We start from the raw sequence: 25,772 nt of genomic DNA, 5'->3' as shown, positions 1-25,772 counted from the left end.
ATAATTATTTATACATAAATATGGCAAAAAAGTCATAATTTTATATGTGTAGTGTTTTCTTCAATCACAATTAAAAAATACTGAAGAAAGGAATAACAACAGATATATTTTTTAACGAAAAAAGAACATGCCGTATAGTTTACCAAAAAGGTAAGTCAATTTAGGTTTCGTACGTCATTAACTTTCCGAAGAAAAATTTTGTTTCTATAGAAAGGGAGTACAACAGCTATATATTTTTTTAACAAAAAAGAACATGCAGCTAGTTAAGGAAAAGAGCAAATAAATTTAGGTTTTGTACGTCGGTAGCTTTCTGAAGAATTTAGTTTTTGATAGAAAATAAGATTAGATTCTTATATCTTTTTTATCCACATTTAGGCCATTTAAGTCTGCATTTGACAAACAAATTTCAAAAAGTATAAGGTCTATGATGTTATCATATTAGTTGTGTTTCGTCAATGCCTTTTTTGTCAAATGCTTAAAAACAACGCTTATATTAACCCTTTGCACTCCGTTGTCAGACCTCGTCCTACATACAAAAAATAAACTCTAACCACTTTGTCCGAGTCAGGCTGACATTTTTCTTATCACCTTAGACTAGGCTTGCACCGAATATTCGGTTACTATTCGGCATATTCGGCACTTTTTTAATATTTGGCCAAACACGGAACAGTAACTTACTATTCGGCCGAATACCGAATAGTTAAAATCAAAGGTGAAAAATAAAGAGCTTGCAATGTATCTGTTTTGGTTTACATAATGTGATATGAAGAAATAATTTCGTTAAAATATACAATATATAGTAATTTAAACTTTATCGATTTTTGGCATTATCAATAAACAGGCGAAGAAATTTTTTTCCGAATATTTACAAGATACTTTATTGTTATGAATATTTAACATGAATCAGCAATAAAGTCATTCATTATATTCAATCTAAGCATTTTCAAATAGAGAATTATCATTATCGCAGAATATACGAACAAGATTTTTGATCAATTTTTATTTATTTTGTTATGATTAGCATTTCTAATCTTCTATAAGAAATAATATTGAATTTATGAAAAAAAATTAAATGTTTATGAAAGAAATAATTGGAAATACATTTGCATATTTGTAAAGAATCGCTTTTTTTATGATTTTACCATTTACTTTCCTATCACATGTGGTATTCAAGTATTCGGTATTTGGCCGAATAGTATAAATGGTGCCAAATATTCCAAACAACAAATAGTAGCCGAATAATGGTTGCAAGTCTAGGCATAAAACTTGAATAAACATGTGGCGCGTTAGTAATATAGCATTTACTAATAGTAATTACATTAATATAAACGAGCTTAGACGCCAAAAACTTGCCGAATAGTTGCCGAATATTCGGTATTTGGTCTTTGGAGCATGGCGAATATTCGATATTTGGCATTTTGCCGAATATACTAATTATTGCAAGCCTACTTAGACACATCGACACATATAAAGAGTTGATAAATCTAGAAGAAAATATGCAATAAAAGTGTATTTGTAATATAAAAATAAATGCAAAAATTTAGAAAAACCAAAATGTAATTTTAAGTCGTGTTACGTTATTAATTTATATTGATCAAATATATATAGATAACATGATCTGATTGTTGATAAAAAGAAATGATTTTGTGTCATTAGTGAAAAAAATTTAGAAACAACGAGGCAGATAATTGGTACTTTAGAAAATAATAATAAAGATAATATACAAAGTAATATGTCATGGACAACAGTGTATAAAATTATTGCAGAGTACAATTAACATTTTTATTATATCTAATAATAATAATAAAAAAAAATAATAAACAATTATGTAGAAAGAATAATAAATATCAATAATAAATAAATATAATAATAATAATATAATATCCACTCTTATAATAAATATAAAATATAAAAATATAAAATATAAAAAAAAATAAATGTAATAATAATAATATAATATCCTACTCTTCTTTTATCTATTATAATATCAATTAATTTTTAATTTATCGCTAACTTCATTTCTCAACTGCAACAATGTCTGCCATATCATATCTCTGTTATATCTTTTTGTTATCTTTGGTAAAAGAACGAGCGACGTCCTAGAGTTGTCAACTCGTTAAACATCATTCGCTTTCGTTCAAAGTTCGTGTTTGTCTATTTTTCAATATGGTGGGTAAATGTCCATGTCTGTATATCAAGTGCAATTGACTCAACAAAAGTGATAACAATTTAATAATTTTACCCTGTGCACCTTTGTTGTATTTGAGTTGACGTTCATTAAAGTATTTATAAGAATTGTATATAGTGTTTTAATAAACGATTGTGAGAATAAAAGTTCGATAATGATCATAAATGATCCAGATGCTTTCAAAACTTGGCTCACTGCCATTCTAGAACCTCTGTAAGTAGGCCATTTTTTTCTATAATCCGTCACGTGTGGTACAATTAAATTATTTTCTCCATTTCGTACGAACAATTGATAATATAAATTTGGATTTGTTATCTATACTTTTCTACGCTGCATATGATACGCCGTAATGTTACACCATATTGTTTATATTTTTGTTATGCAATAAATAGCCTTATAGTCTTTTTGACGTTCTTATAGAAATCTCTTAAAAATCTACATCAGAACCACCGAAGCTTGTTTAAATTATAAAAATGTATCTTAGTTTGTATGTAGAATTTTCTAGAATAACTTCTATAAATATTTTTACCGCCTACGCGGAGTGTTTTTGATATCTGGGAGATCCTTGAAAATTTAATTAACTAATATGCTAAAGTACTTCGTAATCGTTCAATAATATAAATTTTATAATATATATTTCAAGATTAAAATAAGGTCTGCTAGTAGAAAATAACCAATTGAAAAAATCATTGTTGCAAATGAAATTATAGATAACATTCTTATAAAGTTGAAAATTGTTTCTAAAATATATATTTTCATAACCTTTGAATACCTTTATACCAATATTTTTTTTTTCAAATAGCCCTATTCTTATAATTTTTCCTCTTAAATAGCTTTATATCAATATTTGTTACCTTTGAATAGCTTTATTCCAATATATATTTTTTTTTAAATAGCATTAGTCTAACAAATTTTACCCCATAAACAGCTTTATTTCAACAATTTCGCGCCTGAAATATGCTAACATCCCTTCTTTAAATAGCTTTATACCCATTTTCCTCTCTCTCCAAACAGCCCTTTTTTCATTAAATAGCTTCATATCAATATTTCTTTCCTCTGAATAGCTTTATTCCAATAATTTTTTCTCTTTAAATAGCTTTAGTCTACCAAATTTTTACTCATAAACAGCTATATTTGAACAGTTTTACCACCGAAATAGATTTATACTAATATCCTCTCTTTAAATAGCTTTATAATAATAATTTTTTCTTCAAATATAGCCCTATTCTTATAATTTTTTTCTCTCAAATATCCCTATATCAATATTTCTTGCCTTTGAATAGCTTCATTTTAACAATTTTTTCCCTGAAATAGCTTTATACCAATAGTTTTTTTCTTCAGCCTTTTTTTCATTAAATAGCTTTATATCAATATTTTTTCCCTCTGAATAGATTCATTCCAATAATTATATCTTCTTAAATAGCGTTAGTCCAACAAATTTTTCCTCTTACATAGTTTTATTTCAACATTTTTTCCCCTCAAATACCTTTATACTAATGTTTCCCCTCTGAATACCTTTATACCAATAATTTTTTCTTCAAATAGCCCTATTCTTATAATTTTTCCTCTTAAATAGCTCTGTATCAATATTTCTAACCTTTGAATAGCTTCATTCCATTAATTCTATCTCCTTATAGGTTTAGTTCAATAACATTTTATCTTTAAATAGTTTTAGTCCAATAACTTTTTATTTTAAATAGTTTTTCAGTAGTATTTCCTCCTTAGATAACTATACAAATAATCTTTTCTTCAAATAGCCCCATTATTATCATTATTTTTTTTTAAATAGCTTCATATCAATATTTCTTCGCTTTGAATTGCTTCATTTTAATCATTTTATCTTCTTAAATAGCTTTAGTTCAATATCTTTTTGTCCTAAACTCCTCCTCAAATGGCTTTATACTACCATTTTTCCTCTTTAAATAGCTTTATACTAATGTCCCTCCCTTTAATTAGCTTTATACCAATATTTTTTCTTCAAATAGCCCTATTCTTATCATTTTTCCCCTTAAATAGTTTCATATGACTATTTCTTTTCTTTGAAAAGCTTCATTCCACATTATTATCTCTTTAAATAGGTTTAATTCAATAGCTTTTTATCCTAAATAGCTTTATTTCAGCAATATTTTCTTCTTAAATGGCTTTATTCTAATCTCCCTCTCTTTTTAAATAGCACTACACCAATATTTGTTTCTTCAAATAGCCATGTTCCTATATTTTTTTCTAAATAGCTTTATATCAATATTTTTTTTACTTTAAACAGTTTCATACCAATATTTTTTCTCCTGAAATAGCTTTGGTCTAATACTTTTCCTCGCCTTATATAGCTTTATTTCAATGTTTTTTCTCTTAAATAGCTTTATACTAATGTCTTCTTTTTAACTAGTACTATACCAATATCTGTTTACTCATATAGCCCTATTTCAATAATTTTAAAAATAGCTTAAAATAGCCCTTAAATAGCTTTGGCCTACTAATTTTCCCGCCTTAAATAGCTTTATTTTAACATTTTTCTCCTTGAATAGCTTTGTACTAATGTCTCCTTTTTTTAAATAGTTATTTTTTTAAATATATATACCAATTTTTTTTCCTCAAATAGTCACATACCTGTATTTATTTCCTTTGAAAAGCTTTATTCAAATAATTTTTTTTTTAAATAGCTTCAGTCCAGCAATCTCTCAAATAGCTTTATTTCAACTTTTTTGTTCTTGAAAAGCTTTATACTAATGTCACGTTTTTTAAATAGCTATATACCGATAAATATTGTTTTTCTTAAATAGTCATGTACCTATAATTATGCCTCTTAAGCTTTATATCACTATTTCTTTCCCCTGAAAAGCTTCAATCAAATAATTTTTTCTTCTTAAATAGTTTTAGTTCAATTTTACCCTTTAAATAGCTGCATTTCAACAATTTTCCCCCTTCAATAGCTTAATACTGATATTCCCTATTTGAATAGTTTTATACCGATATTTCTTTCCTTTAAATAGCCTCATTCCAATGTAAAGTCTAATACATTTTTGCCCTTAAATAGTTTATTTTAATCATTTTTTCCTTAAACAGCTTTATACTAAAATCCTTCTTTTTAAAAAGCTTTATACCGATATTACTACCCGTTAAGTAGCTTCATTCAAATGTAAAGTCCAATACATTTTTCCCTTGATTAGCTGTTAACAATTTTTCATTAAATCCTTTCCTCTAAATAACTTTATACCAACTGTTTTTTCTTCAAACGGCATTATTCCTATAATTTTCGCCCTTAAATAGCTTTATACAAAAATGTCTTTGCTTTAAATAGCTTCATTCCATTTTTTTCTTCTTAAATAGCTATAGTTCAATACATTTTCCTCTTAAAGAGCTTTATTTTAACCATTGTTTTTCTTTAAATAGCTTTATACTCACATTCTTCCCTTTAAATAGCTTTATACCAACCGTTTTTTTTTCAAACCGCCATATTCCTATAATTTTACCTTTTCAACAGCTTTATACCAATATTTCTTTCATTTAAATTGTTTCATTCCAATTTTTTCTACCTAAATAGCTCTATAGTCTAATACATTTTCCCCTTTAATAACTTAATTGCAACCATTGTTTTCCCCTTCAATAACTCATACGAAAATCTTCTTCTTTAAAATAACTTTATACCAATATTTTTTTCTTCAACAGCAATATTCCTATAATTTCACCTTTTCAATAGCTTGATACCAAAAATTTCTTTAATTTAAATTGTTTAATTCCAATTTTTTCTACCTAAATATCTATAGTCTAATAAATTTTTTCCTTAAATAGCTTTATTGCAACCATTGTTTTCCCCTTAAATAATTCATATTAAAATCCTCTCTTTTAAAATAACTTTATACCAATATTTTTTTCCTTCAAACAGCAATAATCTAATAATCAATAAAACAAATAATCTTGACAAGAGCCTGAAATAATATCTATTATTATTGATTACGGCTTGCTTATGAATAAATAAATAAATATTCTTATAATTTCCCTCGTTAAATAGCTTCGTACCAATATTTTTTTTCTTTAAATAGCTTCATTCCAATAATTTTTTCACCTTAATTAGCTTTATTCCAATAATTGTTTACTCTTAAATAGCTGTATTCTATTTTTTTTTCTCTTAATAGTTATATTCTAAAATTATTTTCTGCTCAGATAATCGTAAGAAACTTTACTTGTTCTATATTCAAATGATACTTTTTTTGTGAATTGAAATATCTTTAGATACTAAACTTAACTTAATTGAATGCTTTTTTAATTTGAATGCTCTTAATATTTATTATAATCATTGATTTTAAATAGAATTTTTATACTAAAATCAAATGAGATAAAAATTTTGTTAAATGTGTTAAATTTTAATATTTTATATATTTCTTGAAAGATTTGCCTTTGAAATGAGGTCTCAATTAATAATGTTTAAATAAATGCTATTACAGAATATATTATAATATTTACCATAGCTCTCATAACATTATAGCAGCGTTTCTCAAACTTACATCTTCCAATGCCCTCTTTGATGATCAAAATTTTTGTACCGCGCCCCCCTACCAAATTTGTTATATCTATATAGACTCTAAAAAAACTTTTTTTTTTTTAATTTTACTAATATAGTTATAGTGAGCTATATTAGTTGATGTAACCTTGCATGTAAAAAAAATTAGTTAGGGGCCTCTTATCGCCCCCCTGGAAATTACAATCCCCCACTTTGTGAAAGACTGCATTATAGTATGATACCCTTCGGCAATAAACTCATTATATAAAATGTAATTTAATTACGAATTTTATATATTGAAATATATCTTTGTTGAAATTGAAAAAAAAATCATGACATGATTGTTCCAAATTTTGTTAATTATTGTTAATTTTTTTTTCCAGTTGTGATGCTGATCCCAGTGCTCTTGCCAAATATGTATACGCTCTTTGTAAAAAGGATCGTACTGAGAGTGAACTTAGGGAATCAATGCTTGATCAGCTAGATGTATTTTTACAAACAGGTAAAGAAAATAATTTATTGTTCAGTAGAATCCTCTGTAGAACTATTTGTACAGTATAAAATAATGGTCTGTATTTTTACTGTGTAGCAATTTGGAAATGAATGAATAAATATATTGAATGCATGCTCAGTTTTATTTCAATAAGAATAAATTAATAAATAAATTAAAAAAACAGGGGATAGTACTGCCTTAGGGCAGGTCTATATATTGTATTTTTCGAATTTGTTTGCTCCCCGCGGGCTCAAATGTTTCCAAATTATTAAAAAAAAATTCTCTGAAAGTTTTACAATTTTTTTTATTAACAAAGTTTCTTATGGAAATAACATGGGTGAAATTCCATTTGTTCTTTAGAATTTTACAACTTAGCGGCAAGTGAATCAAAATTTTTAGATTGTATTTTCTTATTTTGATCATAAATAAAAAAATTACAACAAAAACTTTATATAGTTTATAAACAGTATTTACTTAGGAAGAGGAACCACGAAACTTTAGTTGGAGTGAGTACTATCTTAAAGTTAATATTAAGAGCTAAAATTTCAGAGATTTTTTCTTTAACAGTTTTGAATCATTTGAGGCCCTGGGAGCAAGGAAATTCGAAAATATCCATATTAAGGACTAACCTAATATGTATGGATAATATATGTTTATAAATACTCATTAGTAAACGTATCTCATTGAGATAAATTATCTGGAGTAAGAGTTCACAGTACATAAATATTTTACAAATTATTCATAATAGTTCATTTTGTGATCTATTTAACAATTAATATATTTATAAACACATCACATGCACATACAGATATGATAATTATACTGATATAAAAAGAATTTTTATTCATAACACGTTCAGTTATCTTTCACTACACCATGTTATTAGTTGAATACTACAATACGTTGAACGTACTTTTATCAACAATAGTAAAATATATAGAAAATATGAATGAATGAAATTATCATAAATGAAGTAGTAATGAAGTAGTAATGAAAATCTTATTCTTTGCTTTAGCTTTTTATGATAGAAGGACATGGTTTAAATTTTATTTTAATGCCGGCAATCCCTGTTTTTGAGATATGTATAATAAAACTCGTGGAGCATGGCATCGTACCTTAAGACAAATTGCTGGAACTTCCCGTACCAAACATTATTTTTTTTAGAAGAGATTAATTTTTTTTTAATTTTTGAAAAATTAGATTTTTGAGAAATTTCAATTTTTTGAAAAAAAGTGAAGATTTTTTTTTATTTTGAAATATCGCACTGCTTTAGCTGCATAGAGAAGCAATATCAAAGCGCGTAAGCGCCGCGTCGCCGTCTAATGGACAAACGATGTTACGGAACCCATAGAAATGTAAACAAAATTGATACACATTATTAAAATCTCAATTTGATGTGCGTATGTCTAATGATCATTTTTGACCGCGAAGTGGATTTTTTTTTACTTTTTTTTTTACTAGACCTGCCTTCCCAAAAATTTAATCAGTTCTTCATCTTGTCAATACAAGTAAAATGTTTTTTGAATTATTAAAATCGACGACTCCGCTCTCTCAAAAACTGAGTTACCGTTTTTGGCACTTTTTGCTCCATATCTTCGGAACGGCTAGAACTGCCTTTGCCAAAAACTAATCAGCACGTCTCCTTATCAATACGAATCGAATGTTTTTGAATTATTCAAATCGGTTGATCAGTGTTCCCGAAATCGTCAACGAAAATTACACACACACATACACACACACAAACATACACATACATCAATTTTTTCTAAAGAATGCCAAAATGTTCAGAAACCTTTAAAACGTAAATATAAATAAAAAATTTCATTTTCACACGTAAATATTTATAAAAAATTTCATTTTCACACACACATCCATTTTTTCTGAGGTATGCCAAAATGTTCAGAAACCTTCAAAACGTGAAGATATGCAAAAATTTTCATTTTCGATTTTCGTCCCATTACTATAAGTACCCCACGGGAAATTAAAAAAGACTAAACGATTATAAATATTATTTTTTGACAAAAGTGTGGCATTTTAAAAATAGTAGAGAACCATTATGTTCTTCTAAATGAAAAATACTCAGCAATTATAGTATGTTATTATTTTTCTTGGTCAAACTTCCAATTTTGTTCACATTTTTCAAAATATTAATACCGGTATTTTACCGGTTTTTGAAACGGAAATACCGAAATACCGGTATGGACACTTTTTATCGGTATTGCATTCCCTAGTTTCTACCATGCTTTGAAAAAAAAACAAAGTCTAGTAATTTTTGGAAGTTCCAAAAGTTAATTCAATCCATATTCAATGTAGCGTTTTTTTTTCTAATTTTTATAAAGTTATGATCATCATTTTGCTATTATTAGGATAAAAATTTAACATAAAAATCTCTTAAGAGTTTAAAAATAGAATTTCCAAATGTATTTTGCAAGAATACCTAGAAATATAAACTAACAATAACATAATTCTTCGCATGATATTAATTGTTATTGTACAGACGCAGATGAATTTTCTATTATTAATTTTATGTTTTTAATTCTGGAATGCAAATATTTTTAGTTCAGAAATTCCAGTTATGCCTGATCAAAAACATTAAACTACATTAATCGTAGTATTTATAAATATAGAGTTTATTATTTCAACTGCTAATTGATTTTGTATATAAATTGTTTAGCATTTTATTCCACCAGTGGTGTTGTCGGAAATTATTAAGATTGACATTCCATTTATCGGGATCAAAAATATTAAACATTAATAATTGTAATATTTATAAATATAGAATTCTTTGTTCTAATTGCTAATTGAAAAACATTTTATACATTAATTGTTAAGCATTTTATCCCGACAGTGTTGTCGGAAATTGTTTAGACATTCCATTTATGCTTGATCAAAAACATTAAACAGTATTAATCGTAGTATTTATAAATAGTTTATTATTTTAACTACTAATTGAAATGTGTATATTATTTGTTTAGCATTTTATTCCGGCAGTGTGTTATCGGAAATGTTTAATTGGCTGTTTATCAATTTTCGGCAGATTTTTCTTGTCCTAGCAAGTATGTATTGAACATTTGTATGATGTTATTTTAATTTCTCAGAAAAGTTTGGTTTTTGGCAGATAATCCAATTCCTTAATTTCATGCTTTTGAGTTATTCCTCAAAAAGGAATAGAAATAGGTTTTAAAAATACAAATTCTTCTGACTATTGTCTGTGATTTCGGAATTGAGAGAGATTAATGTATAAAGAACTTTCTTCTAAATCTGGTCCTGGTGATGTTCGGGGTTTTCTGGTTTGAGTGATCTTCGAGGCTGCTTTTGTACTTGACTGAATGAGTTTGTATTTCATGGATTACACTGCTGATGTCGACATTTTTAAGGATAAACCAATTTGGATAATTTTTTGAGGCATTCTTTCTTGTATTAATTTCTTGTATTAATTTATTTGGACACATTTTAATTTCAATGATGTGTATATTTTTTAATTTTTTTTTTGGTATTGTCAATCAAAATATACATTATTTTTTGAAACAAAGTGCTGGTCTTTATGCTTTTAAAGAGTTTATCTCCAATGAGATCTTCTTTTTTTAGCATTTTATTTTTTATCTTACGGCAATTTTTTTAATCTTCGTGAATGAGATATATGTATATGAATGCAAATTTGGATTTTGGATCGTGTTTTTTGGAAAACAATTTCTTTGGTGGAAATTACTTGTTTTGAGCCTGATAAAATAAGCCTGATTGTTACGAGTACCATTTTTCTAACACACATCCTACTTTTCCAAACTTTTATAACTAAACACTTCCTACAGGTCTATAATCCTGATTTTTCTTATATAATTTTTGGATTCGAAACTACTTTTGGCCACCTTAATATTTTATAAAAAAAAAGATCAGTTAAAAATTTAAATTTTAAACTCATTATCTCATAAATGAGAATTCTAATTTTTTATTATAATTTCAAGATCTTTAGAGGTGTAATTTATAACTTCCCGAAGGAGAAGTTCATGTTTTCATAAAAAAAATCCCATGTTATGTTTTCTCGACGTTTCAAGCCATTCTGAATCGACTGAGACTAAATTTGAAAGAAGTATGTGCGTGTGTGGGTGTGTGTGTGTGTATGTGAACAGATTGGGCGGCTTGTTTTTCCGTATAGCAGTGTCACTCTTGCGAAAACACTCGAAAGGGTTAAAACTAGATAGTAATATCTAGTCTACAAAGAACAGCTATTTTATATTACAGATATATGTTAATTATCAAATTGTACTTTTGAAAGGTTGCACGCTAGTAGTAGGCCTTTATCAATTTTTATAAACTAATTTAAGTTACAATAATAAATTCTGAATAATATATGCAAATATAATAAATATCAAATTAAAACAAAAAACAATTGTAATTAAAATATGTAATTGTATGAACATATGTTGTCAATGACTGAATTCATCGAGGGGGTGCTTTATTTTTAGGCTTCGTCGCCTTGTGTCTTTAATAATAACCTGGTTAGACAAAAGTCTAAATGTTCCAATATATTACTCACGTTATAAAATTTCTATGACAAATACAGATGGTTTCGTTGTCATTTCGAATATTTCTGAAATGCCACAAGCATATACTTGTTCAGTTTTGCCCATAAAATGTGTCAATGAAATGCGTCGATAATTGACGATGAGTGAGATGAATAATTTTGATGACAACATACATTGCTGGCATCGACATGTTTTGAGATTTTTGCATACTTGTTATATATTCCATCTATTAATTGTCAGTACTTGTCATATCAAAACTATGCTTTCACATAAGCATATTGTTATAAATAATTTTGATTCTAGTTGTAAGTGGCATTTTGCTTTAAGGCAAGTTTCATAAGCTTCTCGATAGGTAAATTATAGGTTTTCACTTTCACCAAAAACTAGTCAGTGCGATTTCCAACTGATATCTTTCAAACAGGATTATAATATATAAAATTATATGACCTGACCCTACGTAACTTTCAGATCACATTGCAAATTTTTCAACGTTTTACCAAATATTAACTTCCCGTAGGGTAAGTTATTGTAATGGGCTGAAAATAGAAATTGAAAATTTTTACATTTCTCGACGTTTTGAAGGTTTCTGAACATTTTGGCATACCTCAGAAAAAATGGATGTGTGTGTGTATGTATGTATGTATGGATACAAATTTCCAGTCACGTTTTCGGGCGCACGGATCAACCGATTTGAATGGTTTAAAAAATATTCGATTCCTATTGATAGAGAGATGAGCTGATTAGTTTTTGGCAAAGGCAGGTCCAGCAGTTACGGAGATAAAGAGCAAAAAGTGCAGAAAATAGAAATCGAGTTTTTGAGAGAACGGTGAATCCGATTTGAATGATCTAAAAAACGTAAAGATTGGAGTAAAGTAATGATTGGAAGAAGTGTATATTGGTTTTTGGCAAAGGCAGGCCCCATTTTGAAGATTCGGAGCTAAATGTGTAAAAAATGGCCGTTTTTGAGAGAACTAAGCGTCCGATTTAAATGATTCAAAAAACTTCCTGCTTGTCTTAACAAAATAATTGATTTTAGAAAAAAAAAAATTGTTTCAACTTTCTTTTTTTTTTCAAAAAAAATTTTTTTTTGTATATCGAAAATAATTCAGATTTTATTTTTAATTCTGACTATAGTTCTAGTATACTTTAAACAAATAATTTCAACTTTGCAATTCAGTTTATATAATTCCTATAAATATGAGACAATGTTACAATATTAATAATAATCGAAATTTGAAAACATTCAGTATTTCTCGAACATTTCGTTACGGTACGGGAAGTTCCAGCAATTTGCCTTAAGGCACGATGCCATACACTCCACTAGTTGTTTTTTTTTGTTAGATGACGCATAAATCTAAACCCTATAACGTTGTCAAGACAACCAATTTCAATATTTATGAGCTTTGCTAGGCTTTTAACCTGCAATGACATTTTTATACACAGAAGTGCTAACATTATAGGCCGATGTGACTTGAAAGTAACATAATTCTACCAAACAGTTTATTGAAACAGGAAAATCGAAAATTTTTGATCTCTTGGTTGTTAATATCTGCTTTTGTAAAAAGACATCTTAAGCTCAAACAGTTATGCGTCTTTCATTTGAAGTTGATTACAAAGGTATCGTTTCTGATAGTTATTAGTAGTAGTAGGGGTATTGTCTGTTATTAACCGAACGATCAATTCTGATTGTTTTTTTTTTCATTTCATTATCGATACCACAAATCTTTGGCCATTCGGAAAAAATTATTAGAGCTTGGTTGTGGGATGTTTTGCAACATCCACCATATAATACGTTCTGATTACTTTTTGTATCTTTACAAAATTCCTTCATTTGCGATCAATTCAATCATTATAGTGGTGTCAAATTGTACCTGATGCAGTTTTTTGCTAATGAAAATCAGAAGTTTTATGAGAGTGGTTTAACGATTCTGTTTGAAAGTTGACAAAAAAAAGTCAGTAATTAAAATGTTTTTGATTTTCTAACAAAAATCCACACTTGCTTAGAAGCCAACCTGATACTTTTTGGAGAATATTGCCAAAACAATTTTTAATCTCAAAATCTTTAATTTTATTTACAAATCAGCTCTACATTTTATTTCTTTTACACAGGTACAAAGCCATTCGTGGAAAAGTTAATGAGAACACTCGAGACACAAGACTTTCGGTTGCCTTCACCTGATGTGGTGACGATAAAAGAGGAAAAATTGTCGCCTATAAAGATTTCTAGCTCGGGTTCTTCAGTTCCATCACCAGTCGCGTCAACAATAGAAGCGGCCACGCCACCTCGAGAGACTAGTCCAGCGTCACCCACGCCTACGAATCAGGATAAAGCTTCCAATCAGGTAATGAACGGATTAATAAACAAAAATCTGTACATTTCAAATAAGATAAATTAATTTATTGAGAAATCTTGCACAGTTGATCATCAAATTTTCTATGTTTCAGCTCGCTAAGGTTACCGAACAAAAAAATGTAAATAAAATATCCCCCTCAATACGTAAAGATATTTTACAGCATTCAATAAATACTATTGTAATTAAGAAAGAAAGGGAAACATCTAAAGAAAAGTAAGTTATGTGATTTTTTTTTAAATTCAAATTTTATTACTATAATAGTAATGTAGTTAGAGTGATACCTGTACTTACGAGTGATTCTTTTACAGGGACGCAGTCTCATTAAATACAGATTATATAAATGGTTCAATAAAGAAAGAACGGGATTCCCGGAAAAATGAAACGGTAAAATTAATACGTTTTATGATTTAAATTATATATATATTTTTATTAGACTTGCAACGAATAGTATATTCGGCAAAATGCCGAATACCGAATGTTCGGCATGTTCGAAAGACCGTATACCGAATATTCGGTGCAAGCCAAATATAAATATAATTAACATTTTTTTATTTTAGGAACGAGACGACCGTAGAAGACACAGATCTAGAACAAGGTCGAGATCTCGATCTTGGGAAAGATCAAGGAGATCCAGATCACGTGACAGGTATTTACATTTGTTCAAAATATGCAATTCATATAATGAAGATGTGTGAAATATTAATCACAAAAATTAGTGGTTATTTTGAGTATTTAAATTTCTCTTATATATTATAAAGTAATGCATCCTTTTTCCCAGAAGAGAACGCGACAAATCCCGTCAATGGAGAAACAAATCTCCTCCAACAATCGGGGCAACAGGGCACGCACCCCCCTCACGTAGATATCGACCCAGTCCTCCCCCACGAGGAGGTCGTTTATCAGGGAATAACAGGTCCAGGTCTGGTAACAGATATAGAAATAGAAGTCCGTCACCTCCGCTGAGATCGAGGCATTCAAAACCTAGAGATGACAGAAATTCAAGATCGCGAACAAGAAGTAGGAGTCGAAGTAGGACTACGGATAGAGATTTGCTTTCTGGGCCAGGTTAGTTGTATTAAAGAAAAAACATATCAGTTCGCTCGTAAGTCGGCGTACCAATGTATAAGTGTTGATTTCTTGTTTCGAACAACTTCTAAATTTGGGATAGTCACTTGAGTAAGTAAGTGTTTTCTAGAAAAATGTTAATGCCAAAATGAAAATATGAAAAATTTTGTCATTTCTAACAATGATTATCCTATCATAGAAATAATTTGGCTGTTTTAAGATACTAAATTATTTCTTATATTTATAGTTATTAATTTCAGTTTGTTAGTTGTGTAGTAATAATTTACCCACGTGAATATATTGAGCATTATTTCAATATTTGAAATTTTAACTACGAATTAATAGTGTACAGTTGTATGTGCTAGTTCTTTTTTAATTTTTGTACATTTACAGAATATTATTGCTTTATTTATTTTTATAACTACGGGTCTAAAAAAAAGGGGTCATGTCTCTGGAATTGAAACTTAATTTTTTTTTTTTAAATACAAGAATTGGGAGGATGTATGATGTCAACTCATTACTGTAATATCATCAATGATAGGAAAAAACAATAATTAACATTTTCCACTCGCGAATTCCGAGATTCATATGAATATGAATCCGAGTCGACAGGGTTAAACTAAAAAATAGTAAATTTATTTTTAATATTCAAAAGTGTGGCACGTTGAGGTACCATTGTATTTTGATGCCTTTATAAGATGATTTACTCAGTAATTTAGTTATCTCTATATAATTTTACTCAGTTGTTCATAAGTAAGATGAAATTTTGTATTAAATAGTTACTTAGTTGACATTTGTTTGCATTTCAGCAACTCCTACTCAGGATTCTAATCATGGTGAACCAGACTTGCGTTTAGGTAGCACTGCTCAATCAATTCAGTCAGTAGTTCCATTAAAATCGTTGAGTCAACGGTGTAGAGACTATGACGGTTAGTATTAAACATTTGTTTTTCATAATGATATCAGTTGTTTCAATTTTAAAACAAACATACGAAGGTTGCAATTAATTCCGAATCTGTTAGAGAAAGGCTACTGTATGAAGGGAGACTTGTGTCCATATGATCACGGAGTTGATCCTGTGATACTCCAGGATGTTAACCTGCCAGGAGTATTAGCTGGATTTGCGCCTAGTACAAATACAGATGTGTCCGTACCAGTACCTGGAACTGTTCCTCCGCCGCCTCCACAACAGCCAGTTCTACCAAGGATAGCACCGCCACCTCACTCTGGTTAGTTATTATATAAAAACATTACTATGCATGCAATTTTTTTAAAGTATAATTGAATACCTACTATAAATAATTAGTTTTATTTGACAATATTTGAAATGTTTTCTTTTTTATTTCAGAATATAATCCTGACGCCCCTGCAATGTGGCATCCAGGACAACCACCACGTAACGCTCCTCCACCACCCCCCGCCGCTCCCTTCATTCGCCAAGGCGGCCCTCGCTACCCACCTCATGGTGCTACTCACCCACCACCTCATATGTTTGGAGGTCCAGCTCCACCATTTGCCTATGGAGGACCGAGACCACCGCCACCACCAACAAGAGAACTAATAGCTGTGCCTGTAGTTGACGACGTCAGCAGGGCTGGAGGTGAAGTAGGTGGTAGTAGGGGACCAAAGCGAGCAATAGAGGCGGAGGTAAATAGAACTGAAAATAAGTTTATTTTCAACTTCCTGAAGAAGAAGTTTGTTTTTATAAAAAAAATCCTATTCGCTAATTTTGTTTTCTCGAGGTTTAAGGGGGTCTTTCTATGTGACTGCCTGTTTTTTAGGGATATTTTAGGATTTTTTTTGTACGACCAGTAAATATTTAGAGCTTCAAGTTTTTTATCATTTATTAACACATATTTGGACAGTATAAATATAAAATTTCAGCTAAAAATATTCAGTCAAACTAGAGTTACAGCGCTCTGAACACCCCCGCCTCGAAAAAAAGAGCTCCCACTTCCTCCACGATTCCGGCTGATCGGCTTATCCGAAAAAAAAAAAAACGGCGTTTTAATTTGTAGGCTTAAAAGCACGGAATGACCTATAATCAAATGAATATAAAAAAAATTGGATTCTTGATAGACATTTGAAATAAAAGTTGCAAATTAGGCGTTTTTTTTTTTGTTTTTTGCTATAAAAATCGAAGTTTTGAAAATTTTCGATTGATAATAGTTCATTCCATGCGTTTAAATATATTGAGTGCGCCCTGTAAATTTCAAGTAATTTGGTCCAGCCGTTTCTGAGATACAATGGAGGAAAGTTTGAAAAACACAGTTTTGAGAAAAACGCGTTTAAAGATAAAATGATTGTTGTCTATATACTATATGTATACTTTTTAAATGGCTGTAACTCAAAAATTATTTGATATATCGATTTGAAATTTTAATATGTTATTTTTAAAGGTGTAATCTACCGAAATATAAATAAAAAAAATTCGATTTTTTCAACTCATCACATAGGAAGACCCCCTTAAAGCCATTCTGAATTGAATGAGACCAAATTTGGAAAAAGTGTGTGTGTGTATGTGTGAACAGATATTTTGCCTTAAATCGAATTTTCTCAAAAACGGCTGGACCGTTTTCAAAAAGTTTAAGCCATTCAGTATAACTTGATAAGGACTTGCTTTGATTAAATTTACGCGGCGACCGGCCGGGCCGTTTCTTTATAATTAGCAAAAAAGTGTAAAGCCTATCGTCCACGTTTTAGCCCACAATCCGATCTTAAAAATTCAAACGAAAGACATTGATTGATAATCGTGCTGATCGGCCGGGCGTGTCTTCATAATTCACTGTTGAAAAAAAATTTTCGACGTTTTTTATGAAACGTTTTTTGGCGACAAAGAATCATGGTCTTAAAGAACGTACTAATATTTTACGGACCTATAAACAGTGGTTCAATTATAAAAATTAATGAAAATTTGAATCAATCAGCCGCACTTTAGAAAATACGGCGTGTATGTATTAGGCACGTATTCGGCGTACAATATTAAATAACCTGTTGTCGTTTCTTACATTATGTCGCCCTACAGCAACTCGGCATACTTACAAATCAATCATGAATTAATCTATTGATTTCTTATTGATTGAGTAGATTATTTGAACATGTCGGGAAGTTCAATTAACTTATCCTAAGGAAAAATGTCACTTAATAGTTTTTATTTTCAGTCGATTGAAAGCTTGCCAAAGAGGAAAGGGCAGTTCGACTTCAATCGTTTAGGACCTCCACGCGGTGCTATGAGGCCCAGTAGTGCTTTAGAACTGAAGAAAGTTCCCAGGGGTCTAAACACAATTGAACACTTAAATAATCATTTTTCCAGATTTGGAAAAATAGTTAATATTCAGGTGTGTAGTTATTATATGATATTTAATAGGTTTTTGTGCTAACTCTACAATGATTTTTTGAATATTTTTTGTCAGATATCTTATGAAGGAGATCCAGAAGGAGCAATAGTGACGTTTTCAACCCATGCTGAAGCTAATGCTGCATATAGAAGCACTGAAGCAGTGCTAAATAATAGATTTATAAAAGTCTTCTGGCATAATCCAGAGGTTGGTCACGTTTTTTTGGTAAACCCTTTGTGCTCGGCTGTCTCCTTTTGGAGACAATGTAAGTCTGGCTTATCACTCGGCTGCCTCCTGTGAGGCACTTGGCAGTTTGTATACAAAATGACTCACTTTGTATAGAAGTGTGGAATAGAATAGATCAAGAATGAGCAACTCGTGGCCCAAAGAATATTTATAATACCATAATGTTTATTAGTATATAAACATTATGGTAATATCAAGCTTTGTAAAATAGTAATAAGGTTGCTCATTTTTAGTTTTGTCAGAATGCGGCGCCGACTTGCTGATAGATAACGCCCGAATCGTTGCTGAGCGGAAAGGGTTAAATTTGGTTTTTATACATAGTTTTGATATCAAATTTCTTTGATATTGAATTAATAAATTCATTACGATTTTAATCACAAATGTATTTATTATTTAGACGAAGAATGAGCAAACTGTGCCGCCAATTCAAGCTTTTCATCCCATGCCTGGTATGACACATAATCGACAGATGATTAAAGATAATACAGGTAATCTCTTATTTATAATGAAATAAAATTAACTTCGAAATAGAACTGAAAATAAATAGAAATAACTATTATTTCAGGTGGTGGTGCTGTCGGCCAGCCCAACTCGCCATTTGCTGCAGCTGTAACCGTTAAAGATACTGCGGCAACAGCCACTGGTGGTGGTGCTGCTTTTCCTCCAACTACGCATCCTACTGCCAATAGAGGTGAAGCTGGTGGAGCTCCTGCTACGGATGCAAAGGCTCAAGCTATTTCGGCTATACAAAAAAACCAAGCAGCATTGGCTGCACAGCACGCTCTTAGGAAAAAGAAAGAGGTATGCAGAAAATGATACAGTAATTTTTAGAATATAAAGTTTTTGGAATTAAATTAACAATTCTTTTAATTTAATAGGAAAGTCGAAAAGAGGCTTTAGCAATAGCAAAGGGGCTATCAAAACGTAAGCAAGATCTTTTACAAGGCCAACTGAAACAGCAAAGGCTGTTAATAGAAAGATTAGAAAAAGGTATATTGGATTTTTAATTTAGTAATCTATATTCAAATTACAATCATAGGTAAAAGTACTCATTTTTACTCATGTTTGGTTCTTTGACTACCAGTAAGATGGTACTTCTAATGAAGTAAGAAATGGAAAAATGCAACTAGTTTCAAAAATTTTGTCCATATAGTTTGGATAAAATAACATTTAGGATAAGAACATACTGCTCATTTTTAAGGAAATAGTTTAAAGGAAATAGTTTACAAATAAATCATTTGGAACAACACAAAAAGCATGACCCTTATTTAGGAGAAAAATATACATTATGACCAGCTTTTGCTGGATTCAAATGGAAAAAGAGGTCCCTGCAATAAATGCAAGTCTTATTTTAAACTGTGGATTCTTTGGTCCTTCCTTAGGAGCAGTTTGAGTAAAAGTTAAAAGCAACTAGTGGGGCGCATAGCATTGTGCCTTAAGGCAATTTGCTGGAACTTCCCATACCAAAAATTATTTTTTTAAAAAGATAACATTTTTGTAAAAAAAATTACTTTGAAAAAATTAGATTTTTGAAAAATAATAAATTTACTTTTTTTTGAAAAAAAAATGATACGAAAAAAACGAAATATCGAAGCGTGTAAACATCGCGTCGCCGTCTAACGGATAAACATTGGTACGGAACCCATAGGAATGTAAACAATATTTATACTTATTGCCAAAATCTGTATAAAATATCTGATAATTTTATGTACATATGTCTAATGATAATTTTTGACCGCCAAATGGCTTTTTTTTTTACTTTTTTCACTAGAACTCCGAAACCGCTAGACCTCCATGAAAATTTAAACAGTTTATCTTGTCAATCAAGTAAAATGTTTTTTGAATTATCAAAATCGTATGCTCCGTTCTCTTAAAAACTGAGTTACCGTTTGTGGCACTTTTTGCCCCGTATCTTTGAAACGGCTAGACCTGCCTTTGCCAAAAACTAATCACGACGTCTCCGTATCAACAGCAATCGGATGTTTTTTGAATAATGGAAATTGGTTGAACCGTGTTCCCGAAATCGTCGACGAAAATTTGTATCCGCACACACACCACACATACATCAGACACCCTTGAAACGTAAAGATATATAAAAATTTTCATTTTCGATTTTTTTGCAATTTTACCCTGTGGGAAGTTAGAAAGTCATCTTTTACAAGGTTTCAATTTTCTTTTTTTTGGTTCAAATAAACTACCCTGTAGTGATTGTGAAATGGTACTATGTCATTTGAATTATTGCAATAAAATTGATCGAAATCTTTAGTAATGGCATAAATTTATTGATTTTAATAGAAATAATTTCAAATAACAATATAAGTCCCCAGAAAACATGAGAAAACCACTCTCAAAATAAACTTTTGAAGGCACATTTAAACTGAATACTCCAACATCTGACAGGATTGTAATTATGGTTTTCATCACATTATACAGTCACAGAAACCTCACTAAAACTAGTATATTTTCAAATATACGTTTATTTTGTTATATACCAGTTTGTATTTCCCCTATTTATTTACATTATTTTGCAGCTGAGAATCAATCTCAGAGAGATATGCTTATGACTACAATTAAAACGGTACAAGAATCGATTGAGAAGCTGCAAACAGAAATAAAAGCCGCACGGGATTCGATTATTAATACTACGAATCCTGCTGCATCTGCAAATCTAAGTGCTAAGCCTGGGGTAAAACCAAATAAATTAACTAAGGAACAGGCACAGAAAGAAATATTGGATGCTGAGTTAGAGATCTTCACTAAACAGCAATCGGGTGCCGATATTTCGGCATTGCAGAGAAAAGTCGTTGAACTTAGAGTAAGTTAAATTCTACTATAATATAAAGTTACCCAAGTTAACTAAGTTTTACTTATATTGTAATTTTTTTAGGCTCAAGTGCCATATCTTAAGGCTAGCTTCCCCAGAGGACGTGGCGGTTATAGAGGAGGTGCAAAAGGTCCACTTGGAAGGATGCCACATCATGTAACAAGTGTTGATAGGCGCCCAACTAAGCTTTTGGTTACTGGATTTGAAAGGGACGAAGCTGATCATGTTGTTGAACACCTTAAGGTTTGTTATGAAAAATTCTGAAAATCTTGTTTAGATGAAGAAATTTATGCATATATGTCTTAATAACTATTATTATTTAATTTATTGAAATGATTTTTATTTGCTACTCATGGCTACATTTTGTGTGTGTTTAATTGCTACATTGATTTTGTGTTTTTTTACTAATGTTAATGTTGTTTGAAATACATATTATGTGTTGCTTGCCGAGTATATTTTATCATGGCATTGTTCTTGTCATCTTTACACTTTGATTCATATAATGTATTAATGAATATGAATATGATTATATACAGTGGTTCCCTGACATACAAGTTTATTTCGTACCGCAACCACGCTCGTATGTCGAATTGCTTGTATCTCGCGATTTTTTCCATATAAATACATTGAAATGTGGTTTTTGAATACTAAAAATAAATTTACCAACTAGGGCAACAATATGTAGTCGCTGTTTAACATAATACACTGTGTGAATGAATATTATAGAATTTATTAATCAGCAATTACTTCATTTCTCTATGGTTTATTTCTAAATGCTAATTACAATGACAAACCGATCATGCCGTATATCATCTAGCAAAGTTGCAAAATAAACTGTTGCAACTTTTTGAGATGGTTTTTATCTACAATCTTTTAGAGTTCAGATAGTAAGACCCTCAACTGGAGTTATACCCTTTTCATCAACTCTTTCTGTTCATTGCCGTCATTGCCATCCTTTCATTTTTTAATAATTTTACGCTTTATTTTAAGAGACACGGCCCTTTTTTTGGACATGAAAGTAATCCGCGATATATTCGCGTGGGTAAATCGTTACTACACAATTATTATTAATATTTAATTGAAATGACTAACTATAAAATAACTTTCTATAATAACACATCGAAAATTCTTCTATGGTAGAAAAATCATTGTTACAACTGATGAAATTCTTTATATTTTGTCATGATTATTTTTGAGAAAATTCTTACTCTCTCATGGCTCGTATCTCGAATTTTGCTCATATGTCAAAGCAAGGAATTGCATCTTTGGCAGCTGTATACCACTGTATATTAATGAATATGATAATATATTATATATGAATATAAAACCTCAGGGGTTGGTTCATTGTACATTTTAATTCACAAAATATTAAATTTTATATTAATTAATATGAATGTTCATAATATATAAATATATTCCATTACATATTAATTTTTGATTGATTACTGTTCATTAGAATTTCACAATTGGTTATCTTTTAATATTTAAACATTTAACATAAAATGCCATGTTATAGCAAAACAAAGTATATGCACGTTTTTTATGTATATCTGCACGTTCGCGCTTTACAAGCGGTATCGTATTTTTCTAATTGCATGTGCAGAAATTTGGAGAGGTCTCCTGAATATTTATTAGAACCCACCACACCTGCCCTGAGTGTACGTTTTGCGATTAGAGTCCAGGCGGAACATGCCATGGTGAGAGGACAACACTTCAGGGAAAAGCTGCTGTCTGTGAGTACAATATTTTGAAAATTGGGCAATGATTAATGCCCAATGTAAGTAATTTGTATATAGGTCCGATATATATGTGCATTTGAAATTAATAGTATAGCTCTCAATATATGTGATATATCAAAATTTTTTATACATGGTTAGCATAATCAAAATTGAATATGAATTTACAATGTATGGAATCAATAGTTTTTTTTTCATATCATACTACATATTTGTTTCACTTGTTTGTTTTAAAATAATGTGCTTTGCTTTTTGCCTTAACCTTTTAATATAGTTAATTATTTTATATGTACTAGATAAATGTATAGATATTTGAATTCATTTGCGCGGAATTTCATCAGTATTGATGATATTTCAATATGATTTCAATTCTATTGATTTTAAAGCTCACTTATATACTTTAAATAAATAATTTTAACTTTGTAAATCAGTTTTTATAATTCTTATAAATATTAGACAATGTTATAGTATTTATAATAATCTATTTCAAAACATTTATTATTCCTCGAACATTTCGTTACGGTATGGAAAGTTCCAGTAATTTGTCTTTAGGCACGATGCCATACACAACTAGTTTTATTCTGTTTTTGGATTTTGCCAAGACATCCTATTATATATACAGAAAAATTCTATACCAAATCTTAATTTAAGCAATGTTTACATAAGGCACCTAACTTGAATCTCTATAAAATATCTGATAATTTGATGTGCTTATGTCTCTAAAGATAATTTTTGGCCAATAGACGGCATATTTTTAAACTTTTGTTTCTTAATCCCGGAAACTGTTGGACCTGCCTTCACAAAATTGTCACCAATTCTTTATTCCGTTAATATAAGTGAAATGTTTTTTAAATCATTGAAATCGGACGCTCCGTTCTCTCAAAAACTGAATTGCCATTTTTGCCGTCTTTTGCCCCGTATCTGCGAAATCTTAGATAGACCTGCCTTTTCCAAAAACTAATCAACACGTCAACACGTATCGAATGTTTTTTGAGGCTTTCAAATCGGTTGATCCTTGCTCCCGAAAACGTCGCCGAAAAATTATATCCACTCATACATACATACACACCACATGCGTCCATATTTTTCTCAGGTAGCCAACATGTTCAGAAACCTTTGAAACGTGAAGTTATATAAAAAAAATTGTTATTTTTGCGTTTAATATAACTTAAGGCAGTTAAGAATAATAATTACCAAAGAAAAGCAAACACTTTAGAAAATAAGCTCATATATTTAGACCGTATGTTGTCTTGACGAAATACCAAAATGGTAAAAAAACGTAATACAGAAAATAAACAAAGCTACATATTGGAGAAGCTTTATTTTGCATTGGTAATAGATAAAACCGCGCGAAATATGAATTCAAATATCCATCCATGTCCATTTGTCTAACAATAAGTGCATTTGGTATTAATAAATTTCATCCATCAGTTACCTATGATGCGGATTTACAATATAAAGCTAGATAAACTCTAACTTGGCAAATGACTTTGGATTTCTTTTAAACATTTATATTTTAATTTTTTTATACTCATGCATGATGATTTAATTTATTTGTGCACAAATAATCAATTTAATTTAAATTCCAAACTCATCGGTTATTCTTTTGTTATAAGAATGATTTGTTTTCTATTTCAGATGACATGGATTTCAGAGAACAACAAACCTGACAAAGCAAAGTCTTCTGATTCTGTTAACCATACAAAAATTAAGAGAACTAGTCTAAATTCAAATAACAAAACAGACTCGAATGATGATATTGGTGATCCTTCATTGGACATAGACGACAGCTTTTTTAATGACCTAGCTGGTAACGATCTGGAGCTACAGGGAGGCGCTGAAAGTGACAATGAGGTAAGATTAAAGCCAATAATTTTTGTCTTTCAATATAAATTTTACAAATCAAATTGTGTTATAAGCTAGCTCGGTCAACAAATTACACAGGCCCACAAAAAAGAAGTTGTTTAGGTTAAAGATCCAAAAAAAACACTCAATAAAAATTCATTTCTTTGAAACTTCAGCCTTTTAAGGTAAAAAGGGCTAAGAAACAACAGAAATTATTAGGAAACATATGTTGCACACCCAACACAGACAACTTTTTCTTTGTGGACCCGTGTTATAAATGGAAATGCATTTTTTTTTCTTAATATTATTTGTATCTTTTGTGGTTACTTTATTTGCTTTGCTCTTACTTTTATGGAAGTATATTTATTTTCAAAAATACCTTCAATCTTTCTAGCAAATGAAATACATCGCTTTTGAGGAGTCTCTTCTGCAGGAAGAAGATGAAGATGATGAAGAAACAGAAGACAGGTCATGGCGACGTTAGGAATTTGAATTTTAAAAAACTATGAGAAACCAAATATTTATCGGTGGTCAATTTTGCTAGAAAATTATTTATACATTTGTTATAGATGCGCATTCAAGAAATGTCCTAGTGGCATTTTCTAAATTCGGTGCACTTTATTTTTTTTTTTTTTCAAATTTTTTTAACTAAATTTTTAGAA

General features: G+C 29.9%; 1 protein-coding gene across 1 annotated transcript; it reads left to right on the top strand.

Moving 5' to 3' along the window:
- The first annotated feature begins 2,246 nt into the window (after positions 1 to 2,246).
- Positions 2,247 to 25,772, top strand: LOC113374617 (zinc finger protein swm). The gene is made up of 21 exons (XM_026614594.1): positions 2,247 to 2,401; positions 7,070 to 7,188; positions 13,812 to 14,044; positions 14,148 to 14,269; positions 14,365 to 14,440; positions 14,614 to 14,702; positions 14,835 to 15,121; positions 15,931 to 16,050; positions 16,144 to 16,350; positions 16,470 to 16,768; positions 18,283 to 18,459; positions 18,535 to 18,666; positions 19,103 to 19,193; positions 19,271 to 19,506; positions 19,584 to 19,695; positions 21,237 to 21,520; positions 21,593 to 21,772; positions 22,066 to 22,109; positions 23,133 to 23,262; positions 24,904 to 25,119; positions 25,505 to 25,772. The coding sequence occupies exons 1-21, from the start codon at positions 2,343 to 2,345 to the stop codon at positions 25,592 to 25,594; spliced, it is 3,303 nt and encodes a 1,100-aa protein (XP_026470379.1). The 5' UTR covers positions 2,247 to 2,342; the 3' UTR covers positions 25,595 to 25,772.

Source organism: Ctenocephalides felis, unplaced genomic scaffold, assembly GCF_003426905.1.
Source record: "Ctenocephalides felis isolate EL2017-DRISC unplaced genomic scaffold, ASM342690v1 CF-g0.4_SCAFFOLD_01886, whole genome shotgun sequence".
Lineage (NCBI taxonomy): Eukaryota > Metazoa > Arthropoda > Insecta > Siphonaptera > Pulicidae > Ctenocephalides > Ctenocephalides felis.
The sequence above is the reverse complement of the archived record's forward strand: the minus strand, read 5'-3'. Positions and strand labels throughout refer to the sequence as shown.